Below are 12,699 nucleotides of genomic sequence, written 5' to 3'. Positions count from 1 at the left end.
GGCCACCCCAGCATTAGCACTAGTCCTACAATCATTGCCCCTAACCATTGTCTTCCAAATAAAACAATAAATTTATATGTCGTGCTATCCTTGTCTACAATTGACCACCCTCAAAGGTCTGCCCAAATTGCCAATCGGCTGGCACCACATTATAGCTAGTCACAGTCCTGCCATCACTGGTGGTCACTTGGAAGGAGAGGGATTGTCCATTTAGGTATGCATTGCTCTGCCAGTTCTGACCCCAGTTCCTGGACATGGTCTGCCACCCTGTTCTGGACCCTTTGATGGACAATGCATGAACATCCCCTGCACCCCCAACGTTGGTGATGAGGACCAAGTTGAAGTAAGAGTAGCCATTGATTGTGAACCTTATTCCACCTTTCTTCACACAAGGGACCCTGTCAACAACAACCAATCAAAAGTATATCAGCCACTTGTTTCTCTTTCACCAAATATGGGTTCTCAGCAGGAAATGCTGATTAAGAGGACTAGGTTGTAATACTTAGGACACTAGTAGTAACTAGAACGAATTCTTACCTTCTGAATGAAACTGGGACAATCCCGGCCCTGTACTGAGCAATTTGCAGGAAAGCAGGCTCAGCCAATTCAAAGTGCTGCAATGGAGGGTTGCACCATCCACCATTGTCATTAGGCAATGCATAGTTTGGCGGGCAAAAGTTGGTCGCTGTCACCGTGATCGTGCCGGGAAGGCACCATTTGGGGTTGTCGGTGCACCTCATCTCATAACAGGACCCGCAACTCAATCCATCATTGAACAACGCAGTGCTAAGTGCAGCAGTGAGTGTTCCATAGCCCTGGCTGTACAGGTTGCCATACCCACAAGCTCCCCCTGTACCGATATGAATCATTCATACATTAAATACCAAAGCAATTAACTCAGGACAATTCATCTTCTTCAACCTACAAAAGGATCAATGCTAACCTACCCATAGTCCCTGATGCATCACCTCCACCATAGAAGGTAGCATGGCCACTTTGCCATACATAGTCACCATAGGAGGCAGTAGGGCAAAAGAAAAACAAGAGAAACGAGAGGAAGAAAGAAGTTGGCATAATTGCAAAGAAGTTAAGAGTAGCCATTGCAACTCTTTTAGGAATACAGTGCAAGAGCTGAAGCCTAGAGATGAAAGGAGAAGTTGGATGCATTTGCTTGTGTTAGGCAAAGAAAGGGTCCTATTTATATAGCAAAAAGCAGGTTGTTGGAGCCAGCAAGTTTTTAAAGACTTAAATGTAGTTAACATACAAATGAAGCGCACATGGAGATGTTGCTTGGAGACAACCAGAAGCTAGGGGTGGACAGCCCCACCCAGGCCCGTTTAGAGCTCAGTTCACCAGGTTTTAAGTGCGGCCTGACCCGGTTCTTAGTGGGCTCGGGTTTGAAGAGCAGAAAACTGGGCAGCATACAGGCAAGGCTGACTATGTTGTCCATGCAGGCAAACTGAATATTGAAAATAAGAAAACTGGCCATCATACAGGTAAGGAAAATAAGAAAACTAGCTAGCATACAGGTAATGCTGACTATGCTATCCACAGAGGCAAGCACCATAAAGGTAATGATGATTCGCAGGATGGTGCCAACTGAGAAGGTAAGACTACATTATAGTAAGAATGGTATGGCTGAAAGGATATGCCATAGTGGTAAAATCGACCAAACGACCTGGCCACTCAAGCATTGGAAAATAAGAAATCTACAAATTTGGTAAAGAATCAAGATGATATCAAAAATATAAAAGGTATGTCATCTAAGGTAAGTATGCACTCAAAAAGCCATTGAAAAGAAGGCAAGTGAAGCATACAGAAAGGAGGAACAATTAGAAACAAAAGATCTATTGCAAAGGAAGAGGGGTCGACTCAGATCTTTCTATTTTTTTTCATATTTTTCTTTATTCTTTCTTTCTTTTTTCTTCTCTTGTAACATGTGGTTTTACTCCTCCCTCTCTTCTCTCCCAAAATCTCTCATATGTATCTTATATAATTTTTTTCTCTTTTTTGAATAAAGAATAAATAAGAGCTCTTTATTTCTTGGATGTAGGTTCATTCATTGAACAAAACGACGTATACCGTTCTGTCTCTTCTCTTCTCTATATCTCTTCTCTCGCATTGTTTCTCTTTTCCCATGACCCGGCCCAATTGGGCCAATGTGAAGCGATTTTGTAGGTTATTTATTAATAAAATTAATAATTTAATTCTTATAAAATTTGTGCAACTAATTAGGTATATAAAAATAATTAACAATTTCTCATGTACCCAACTAATTATCTTTCTAAGTTTCATAAAATTAATGTAATTAATTAGGTAAATAGTAATAGTTACAAAGTTACTATGTAATTAGTTAATTTCTTAAATTTTTATATTATTAAAAAATTAATAAATAGCTCAAGCTCATCGAGCCGGGCTTGAGGAGCAACCCAAGCCCATCCCACGTATATAACAGGCTGGGTTTTAGCCCGGTAACTAACAGGCCCAAGCCTAAAACCTTGACCCAAACCCGACACATATCTTTTCAGCTTGGCCCATCCCATTGCCCACCCCTACCAGCAGCTATCCTTCATGGGACCACTGCACATGCATGCCTTTTCAGCTACAAAGTACAAGGCAACAATGGCTAATACCCACTTGATGATCTTGATCAACCTCATGAAACATGATCCAAAGGGCCATGTACCAAAATGGTCTCTGTTCACAAGAAACGGACAGGTCCATGCATTTTCCTTTCTTGTTTGAGCCAACACGTCATGTTTTAAGACCATTACAGAAAACACAATACCAACATTATCCAAAACCAAATCTTGTGTGCAAATTGCTGTTAATCACATCATAGGGGCAGAACCCATTTAATACTAATGAACAACTTATTGCATTTTGGTCAATATGAAAATGTAACACTATCCCATTGTAGTCCAAATTCGGAATTGGGGTCATTGTGATCTTTGAAAAGTAAAGATTGTAGGCAGATGCAGGAGTGGTCGGTCTTCAGGCTCGGCTCGTTTACAAATGAACCCAGCTCGGGCTCAGAACCATGTTGACCTAAGCCGAGCACAAGCTTAACCAGTCGCGCTTGAGCCAGCTCGTGTAAAAAAGTTTGTGGGAATTTTAAGGCTAAAATGACAGGATTCAAAATAAAAACCTCACACTTGAAAGACCAACTCCCTAACTGCTTAGACAAGAAAACCATTTGGGATAGGTATTGAGCCACGAGCTTACACGAGCTGACCTACACCTTATGTTAGGGCTCAACTCGTTTATATTGGTCAAGCAGCTTGTGACTTGGCTTGCTATAAGTCTTCGACGAGCTGAACCGAGTCGAACCAAGAGCTGCTAGGTTCATTTACCAGCCCTAGGCAGATGTCATTGATTGACAACACCCCCATAAATGGTGTCCTTAATCAAGCTTCACATATGGTAGAACTTGCCGTGAGGGTAATGTTTTTTTAGGTCACATAACGTACGGAAATGGAAATCATACTTTGAAAATCTTGTTATGTAGGGATGGCAATGGACTAGGCGGGGGCGGGGGATAAGGACTCCGCGCCCACCCTGTCTCAAAATTCCGCCCATCATCTCTGCACGGGTTTTGATTTTAACCTCCATCTCCGCCTTCATCCCTGTTTCATGTTCTACATTCTCGGTTCAAACAGGACGAGGCAGGGTGGGGCGGGGGAAGCGTAAGTCTATCCCCACGCTAGTTTTGATTTTAACCTCGGTTCAAACAGGACGAGGCAGGGCAGGGTAGGCCGGAGAAAGCCTAAGTTCATCCCCGCACTGGTTTTGATTTTAACCTCGATCCCTGTTTCATATCCTCCATCCACGGTCCAAATGGAACTAGGCAGGGCAGGGTTTTCCCCTTGTCCACTGCCATCCCTATATGTGATGATGGTACTTGACATTGTTTCAGTTTTTGTTGCACATTTTATTACACATTTCTTTCATTTTAGATGATGAGTAGGTCAAGCAAAACAAGGAGAAATACAAAGAAGAGGATGAACTCCTCCTTATTCTAAAATCCAAGTTTATATTTGCTGCTACGTCAAAGGGTTGTGCTTAGGGATGGCAGTGGGGTGGGGCGGGGCGGGGGACAAGGTCTCCACCACCGCCCCGCCTCAAGATTAGAACCTCCACCCGCCTTCATCCCCGTTGCATGTCCTCCATCCCCGGTTAAAACGGGGATGAGGTGGGGCGGGGATATTGCGGGAAAAAGTGGTGGGGACGGGACGGGTCGGGGCGGGGATGAGGCGGGAATCATGACGGGGACAGGGCGGGGCAGGGGAAAAGTGTACGTCCATCCCCGGGGATGGATTTTAACCTTCGTCCCCGCCTCCATCCCCGTTTCATACCCTTAATCCCTGGTCCAAATCGGGCGAGGCAGGGCCCCGCTTTCCCCCGGTCCACTGCCATCCCTAGTTGTGCTGCTGATATGGAGGGTGTGTGGGCTCCATTCTCATATATCCCTATTGAGATACATGGTTAGCAAGTGAGGTGTGCAGTGGGGATTGAACATTAAGAGATGGTACGACCATAACTAGTGGTGGGCATCGGGCCCGGTGCCCGGCCGGATTTAAGGTACCCAGCCTGAATCCTGTCGAGAGCTGCAATTTGCAGCCCCAGCTCGGATGAAGTCAGGCTGGGCCCGTCCGATTAGGTAATAGGGCTCTAATTAGGCCGGGCCACTGTATAAATTACATAGGGCCGGATAGCCCCAACATATTAACCAGGTCAGGCCTAAAAGGCTCGGCCCGAACCTGACCTGAGGCCAAGCATGAACGAGTCTGGCCCTGCTCGGGCGAAGACATGAGTCGGGCCCTAATCGGGTCGGTCCAGTCCGAACCGATGGCGACCCCTAACCATAACTGCACTTGAGAGACAGTGCATCCATGTTTTGCCTCCGAAGAGTGGGTTACATGACCCTCACGGGACAGATCGGGTCAGGTATAAGGATCTTTGGACAGAAAACTGATGAGTGATGATATGCAAAATCACCCATTTTGGGGTTGTGGGTGTCCATTCAAGTGATCAATCACAGGCAATAGGGCCTCTGATGGTGACATCAAGTTGGCCATCAGCGAAGGCCCAGCTTGTTTGCATAATGTAATGCAATGACGAAGGGAACAGACGGTGAGGATGCCAAAACACCAAGGACCAGTGATTTGACATATCACTTTGATTCGTTCGCTATCAAAAAGTGTGGAAGCCACAACCATGCATGTTAACAGATGGTCGCATGATATTTAATATATTTGAGATTTACTCACTTGTGCTCACAAAGTGTTTGTTTAATTTCCTAAATGGATTCTGCTCTGCTCAATAGGTGTCACCCTTAACTATTTTCTTGTCCATTCTATTGATATTGGTATGCAGATTTTTCTCATTTTACTTTATGAGATGGATTGGTCAAATATTACTTTAGAATGCGTTTTTTTCCTCCCCTTCTAGGGTATTGGTGATTAGAATAAAGTGAATGAATCAGGGTCTGGATTATTGGAAGATTACATGCAGTAGGCATCCCAATATGCAGGCTGCTGAACTATTCAGACTGGTTGAGTGATAAGCATGTGATTTGTGAAATATTTTACTACTGCCAAATCATGGGGCTTCTGAATGCTGTTTTGGGTCCGAATTAGATGGCAGGAGAATTACAAGACCAGTGGCCACCCAAACGTTCATCCTTCTATCTGGTTGTTCAAGTGAATCATTCATGGAAATAGCATCCTAAAATTGCAGCAGTTATAGATTTTAGAATTAACATAAATCAGGGAGAAGATTTCAAGAAGAGTGTGTCATAACCTTGCTTAAGGCTGCAAAGAACTGTTGGGGACTTGTTTTTCAAATTCAATAACTAAATCAGGAGAGACTTTTCCCCTTTTTGCGTTTCATTTCCTTTTTTCTTTTGTGAAAATTTGCATTCGACGAGGACTTTTCAACAAGTTCCTGCAAAAATATGATATCTAAAACAATAAATGATCTTGAACTCAGAGATTTCCTTAGAGGTGTTGTTTGATAAATATACAGTGTGGGTAACCTTAGAAGCATTTTGTTTGTATAAACTCACCAGTTGCACTAGGATTAGATTCAGGTAAAATCATGGTTTGTTGGAGTTACTATTTTTGCGCGGAGATGAAAGAGGAGGAAAAAACCTTTTGAAACTAAGATGCTGGAACAGACCCATAAAGAGGGCAGTCAATTGTCCACAAGGGCTCCCTCTTCCAGAATGCATCTTGTAATGCAACTTTTTTAAGAAATCCTTCCCAACAAGTAAATATTGTCTAGAACAGTTTACAGCATATCACAGTCCTGGCTAACTGTCACATTTGAAACATCAAGTCATTAATTCATCACCTCCAAGCATGAAGTTTTTGGCAACCATGCTTGTTACCTCTGTATCACAATTCATAATATACAGCCAAAACAACTATTGTATTGGCGAGGCTCCATTCAGTCACATTAATTCATCACCTCTGCCCCAATGTTAGTGGTAAATTACTTGGCTTGTTCATCTTATAATGTGACTTGATATAAAACTTTTTTTGCCTTTTTGTTTCTGTTAAACCCAACTGATCTGTTGCTGTGCCTTCTGCACTCTGCTAAATGATGGCAATAAGCAAATAAACAGGATAGGAAAGGTTGGTGGACCACTCCAGCCAATGCCAAAACAGAATGGCTTCTTCCATAAATCTCACATTAAATGAGACAAGTATACATGTATGTACACAATGCCTTACATAAAACAGTAGTTATTACAAACTGCTATTACTATTGCCTCTTTGCACTTCAAGGACAGGCAATTCTATCATAAAAAAATCATATGCACATATATATGCCTATAACAAACTCATATTATGGCCTAGCGGGAGCTAAGAAGCCTCCTCAGCATTCATGGCCCAAGTCCTGCAATCCTCATTGTCTTCCAAAAACCGTCTTGTTATCCTTGTCTAGAATTGACCACCTTCAAAGGTCTGCCCAAATTGCCAATTGGTAGGCACCACATTATAGCTAGTCACAGTCCTGCCATCACTTGTGGTGACTTGGAAGGAGAGGGACTGGCCATTTAGGTATGCATTGCTCTGCCAATTCTGGCCCCAGTTCCTGGACATGGGCTGCCACCCTGTTCTGGACCCCTTGATGGACACTGCATGGATATCCCCTGCACCCCCAACGTTGGTGATGAGGACCAAGTTGAAGTAAGAGTGGCCATTGATTGTGAACCTTATTCCACCTTTCTTCACACATGGGACCCTGTCAACAACAACCAATCAAAAACATATCAGCCACTTGTTTCTCTTTCAGCAAAACATGGGTTGTCAACAGGAAATGCTCATTAAGATCCCTGGTCAGTAGTATTTTTTCTAATATGACATGGAGAGAGCACTGTTATGGTGTTCTATACGGGCGTGGTTTGGAGTCGGGGTCTGCAGTGTAAAACTCCACAATTACTCCCCTCAGCCCACTGGGGATGGTATCCCACTTGTCTTAGTCCTTGCCACAAAAGATTCAGACTTCGGGTATCGAACTCTCGGCCTCTTTCTACTTGAAAGCCTTAAGTTGACCCACCTAGCCAGGTGTGCAGAGCCCTTGTGTGCTGACTAGTTTGTAACACTTATGAGACTAAGAAGTCTAGAACCAATTATTACCTTCTGAATGCAACTGGGACAATCCCGGCCCTGTACTGAGCAATTTGCAGGAAAGCAGGCTCAGCCAAGTCAAAGTGTTGCAGTGGAGGGTTGCACCATCCACCATTGTCATTAGGCAAGGCATAGTTCGGCGGGCAAAAGTTGGTTGCCGTCACCATGATGGTGCCAGGGAGGCACCACTTGGGGTCGCTGTTGCACTTCATCTCATAACAGGACCCGCAGCTCAATCCGTCATTGAACAAAGCAGTGCTAAGCGCAGCAGTGAGCGTGCCATAACCCTGGCTGTACAAGTTTCCATACCCACAAGCTCCCCCTGTATCAACATGAATAATCACACATTAAAAACCAAACCAACCCGCCAACTGGATGATAATTCACCTTCTTCCTTCAACATACAAAAAGATCAATGCTAGCCGATATTCGGCGTAAAACTTACCCATAGTCCCTGATGCATCACCTCCACCATAGAAAGTGGCATGACCACCTTGCCATCCATAGTCACCATAAGAGCCAATAGGACAAAGAATAAACAAGAGAAGCAAGATGCAGAAGGAAATTGGTGTAGTTGTAAAGAAGTCAAGAGTAGTCATTGCAACTCTACTCTTTTTAAGAATGCAATCAAGAGCTCAAGTCTAGAGATGAAAGGAAAAGTTGGGTGAGTTTGGTTGTGCTAGGCAAAGGGAAGGTCTTATTTATAGTGCTGAAAAGGGAGGTAGCTGAAGAGGAGATCACTTGGTTCTGTGTATAAAGAGACAAAACAAGGGCTCTCCTATTTTTGCCGGCCAAGTTTGTAGAGTCTTTAATGTCAATTAACATACACAATGAACTGCACATGGAAATGTTGGGTACAGACCACCATCAGCTAATCTCATGGGACCTACTGCACCTGCATGCTTTTTAAGCTACTTTTGCTCTTAGGGTCTTGGCCCACAATGGCCCATGTCCACATGATGAACTTGACAAACCTCATGAAACATGATCCAAAGGAACCATGCACTAAAATGGTCTCAATTCACAAGAAATGGATAGCTGCATGCATCTTCTTTTCCTGTTTGAGGCACCACATGTCATGTTTTAAGACCAAAAACCCAAACCCCACAACCAGCATTAGACCAAACTCAATCTTATGAGCAAATTGCATCATTGGGACAGGACCCATTTAATACTAATGATCAACTTAATGCATTTTGCTCAATATGAAAATGAAACACAAATGTCAAAACCCCATTATAGTCAAAATTCGGAATTGGGGTCATTTTAACCTTTGAAAATTAGGGATTGTAGGCAAATGTCATTGATTGACCAACACTCCCATAAATGGTGCCCGTGATTAAGGTTCATATTTGGTAGACCTCGTGAGGGTGATGCTTCTTTTGGTCATATATATAACGTATGGAAGTGGAAAACCTGGTTAGCACCTAACATTCTTTCAGTCATAGTGACAAATATCGCGTGATTTATGAAAATCTCCCGAGAAATTGCCTGAAAGTTTAAAACTACAATTCTCGTGAGATTTATGAAAAAACATAAATAACATGATTTAAACTTAATATTTAAGTTTTAAACGGCTATTTATTCTGAAAAAATCATGTATTTTTATTTTTAAATAATTTAATCTTTTATTGCCAAGATTTTGCCAAAAAAATGTGAGATTTATGATTTTTTTTCAATTTCTTGCAAGTTTTTTAAAAACGGCATTTTGCCGAAAAAACGTTTGTCACTAAGCTTTCAATTTGTTCTTGCAAATTCTTTCACTGTTTATTTAATTTAATTTTTTCATTTTTATAACCTTTCTTGCTTGTTAGATGATGCATACTTCTTAGCCAAAAGCAGGAGGAATGCAAAGAAGAAAATGGCATTCTCATAAATCAAATTATGTTTTATCAAGGGTTGAGAGAGAGAGAGAGAGAGAGAGAGAGAGAGAGAGAGAGAGAGAGAGAGAGAGAGAGAGAGATTTGGTTCGGATCTAGTCATTACTAAATCCGATGCAGCTTAATCTTATCAAGATTTGGCGTTGGATGGAAGTTTACATCTAGGTGCCTAAGTTAAGAAAAATTAACATTTAACCGCCTACTTATTGAAACTTTCACATAGCTGCCTGTATTTTCAACAAATTGCTCAAACAATCGCCTATGTCACTTTTTATTAAAATTACTTAATTGGCCTTAACTGGCGACAATTACACAAAATGATACTTAATCATTTAAGGCATGGTTACGGTATTATTTTAAAGAATCAAACTCTTCCTAAAGTTGCTTATTTGACTTTACCTGCTTGACAACTACAGAAAGTAACATTCAAATATTTAAAGAAAAGATATGGTTAAATTGTCATTTTACAGAGTAAAAAAAGAAGCGATTGAAAAGTAACTTAAACAGAGTAGGAGGTTAAACGTAATTGTATGATAAGTTAGGTGCCTGTATGCAAATTTTTCCTGAGAAAAAAAATGATCAGACTGAACCTGGAACCAACTATCTATTCAATCTCAGTTTAGACTCGGACACAAAACTGCATAACGAATCCCAATCCGGTTATAATTGGGATCCTATTTTCTCGAATAAACCTGAGAAATCCTATAAAAAGAAGATACCAATGAACTTCTATGAAATAGTGCCCTTCCATCCCGTAAGGATACGAGATCTCGGGCTCCCTAGAGCAACAAGCAACAAGCAACAAGCAACACACAGTTTCCTCGATCTTCGTTATAGCTATTGCAGCCTTGGGTGAACATCGTATAGCGACTCCATTTCTGCTTTTCGTTCTACAATCCCTCAGAACGAAGGGCGTGACAATGAGTTCCAGCCCTTAGAGAAATATGAGTCAAAGCAATAACAAGAATAAAATCCCTAATGGGAAGGCATTGGTGTCTCATTTAATTCTTGGCCTGCGTCACATAGTCCCATGACCCTTGCTGATGTGCTGTAGAGAGGTGTAACGTGTCCAAAGGTGGCTGGATGTTTGGGACACCTTCATAGTTCAGATGGAGAGCAGATAGCATAGGCTCTCAGGGCAGGGGTCCTAGCTTTAGAGTTTTACGCTGTGGGTGTAATGACCCAGGCTAAATCAGCGCGGTTAAGTCTTTGTATCGAGTGTGGTTTTTTCGGGTTATAAATAACAACAACAAAAACTATTATTATAAATAACAACAACAACAACTACGCCTTCATCCCAAAACAATTGGGGTGGGCTATATGAACCAAACAAGAAAATCATTCTAGGTCTATGGTAAGGATGTGGTCGGCCATATTTATTTCTTCGGGTTATAAATAAAAAAAACAAAAACAAAGACAAAGACAAAAACTAGGCAGTAGATGAGATGTCAAATTATCACCCTTCACTCAAGCGATCAACGGCTGCCAGCAAAGCCCCGTTTGTTTGCATAATGAGAGGCAATGATGAAGGGAATATATGGTAAGGATGGGCAAACACACTCTATGATAACAGTCTAATATGTGGTCAGCGGAGTCTCCTGTGCGAAGCTGAAGGCCCAGGATCGAATCTGGCTGGTGCATGGGAGCTGCCTTTGCTTTATTACGGTTGGGGCACATGGGTGGTTATGTCCTCAACCCAGAGTTTTACTTCATAGGGAGATGGATCCATTAAGTGACTCGGTTCGTTGTTGTCTGAGAGGATTTTCCTTCATAGTCAAAAGAATGGAAAAAAAAACACAGCAAGATTTTACAATATGCGACCAAAAGAAGCATCACCCTCGCTACAAACTTTACCATGTATGAACCTTAATCAGGGGCACCATTTATGGCAGTGTTGGTCAATGTCATCTGCCTACATTCTCTACTTTTCAAAGATTACAATGACCCCAATTCATAGTTTTGACTGTAATGGGATTTTGTGTTTCATTTTCATATTGACCAAAATGCATCAATTTGGTCATTAATATTAAAATCTTCCTAAAGAAAATCATTAGTAATTAAATGGGGTTTTCCCCCTATGATGTAATTAGCAGCCATTTGCAAATAAGATTGGGTTTTTGAATAAGCCTTAAAACATGAAATGTGGTGCTTCAAACAAGAAAAGGAAATGCATGCAGCTATCTTCAGTGGGTTGGGGCCTTCACTGCTAGATGGGGCAGTCAAGGTTCTATTCTCATTGGTGTTGCCTCTCTGCGCAAGCCAATGCGTAGCATAGGCTCTGGGGGCAGGGGTCCTAGCCTCAGAGTTTTACACTGCCGGCACGACCGTATGTATGGCAGGCTGAGCCAGTGCGGCCAGGTCTTCGTGCTAGGTGTGGTTTTTTGGGGTTATAAATCCAAAAACAAATGCAGCTACCCATCTCATGTGAATCAAGGCCATTCTGGTACATGGTCCCTTTGGAGCATGCATGTGGGCATGGGCCGTCGTGGGCCCAAAGTTTTTTTTAGGGTCAAATAGCATTCATGTGCAGTAGGTCCCATGAGGTTAGCTACTGGTTGTCCCTACCCAATATTTCCATGTGCACCTCAATTGGTAAGTTAACTACATTAAGTCTCTAGAGACTTTGGGAGGACCCTCGCTTTGTCCCTTTCTAAAAAAAAAACTAAGTCATCTTCTCTTCAACTACCTCCCTTTTCTGCTGTATAAATAGGACCCTTTTGTGACCAATCCATCCTACAAAAGTAAAAATGAGAAAAATCTTCATATCAACATCAACACAAAAAGCTCACAAGGGCTCCACTCATCAGGTATGGGTGACTTGTGAACTTCACTAAGTTAAGTTGACCGAGTGCCACAAGTTCAAAACCCATGGGTGGCATCCCCTGCTGCAAGGTCGAAGCTGGGTGCACTCTCCAATGTGAAGGGGGGACATCAAGGGTTTCACCAACTGAAGGCCAGCCAATGTGCAGTAGTTGGGTTGTTCCCTTGGGACTATCCGAAAAAAAAAAACATCAACACAACAGATATGGAAGCAATTAAAGGTTGTTGAGAAACCGAAAGGTTATGAAAAGTTTTCTCTATGTGACCTTAGAAAATTCAGCAAACACTTTGTGAGCACCAACACAAAAACCCCAAATTCATTAAATCTTATCCAGCCCTCCCTCAGCAGTCAGCATACATGG

General features: G+C 42.2%; 2 protein-coding genes across 2 annotated transcripts; both read right to left on the bottom strand.

Annotated features, from left to right (window-relative positions):
• On the bottom strand, positions 1-1,118 carry LOC149844187 (expansin-A4-like). The gene is made up of 3 exons (XM_090002085.1): positions 948-1,118; positions 538-850; positions 1-398 (listed from the first exon to the last, which is right to left on the bottom strand). The coding sequence occupies exons 1-3, from the start codon at positions 1,099-1,101 to the stop codon at positions 95-97; spliced, it is 771 nt and encodes a 256-aa protein (XP_089858211.1). The 5' UTR covers positions 1,102-1,118; the 3' UTR covers positions 1-94.
• A 5,521-nt stretch (positions 1,119-6,639) lies between these two features.
• Positions 6,640-8,296, bottom strand: LOC149844186 (expansin-A4-like). The gene is made up of 3 exons (XM_090000386.1): positions 8,083-8,296; positions 7,647-7,959; positions 6,640-7,251 (listed from the first exon to the last, which is right to left on the bottom strand). Exons 1-3 carry the CDS (start codon positions 8,234-8,236, stop codon positions 6,948-6,950), a joined length of 771 nt encoding a protein of 256 aa, XP_089856512.1. The 5' UTR covers positions 8,237-8,296; the 3' UTR covers positions 6,640-6,947.
• Positions 8,297-12,699: the final 4,403 nt, after the last annotated feature.

Source organism: Nuphar pumila, chromosome 3 (genome assembly GCF_984573655.1).
Source record: "Nuphar pumila chromosome 3, dmNupPumi1.hap1.1, whole genome shotgun sequence".
Lineage (NCBI taxonomy): Eukaryota > Viridiplantae > Streptophyta > Magnoliopsida > Nymphaeales > Nymphaeaceae > Nuphar > Nuphar pumila.
The sequence above is the reverse complement of the archived record's forward strand: the minus strand, read 5'-3'. Positions and strand labels throughout refer to the sequence as shown.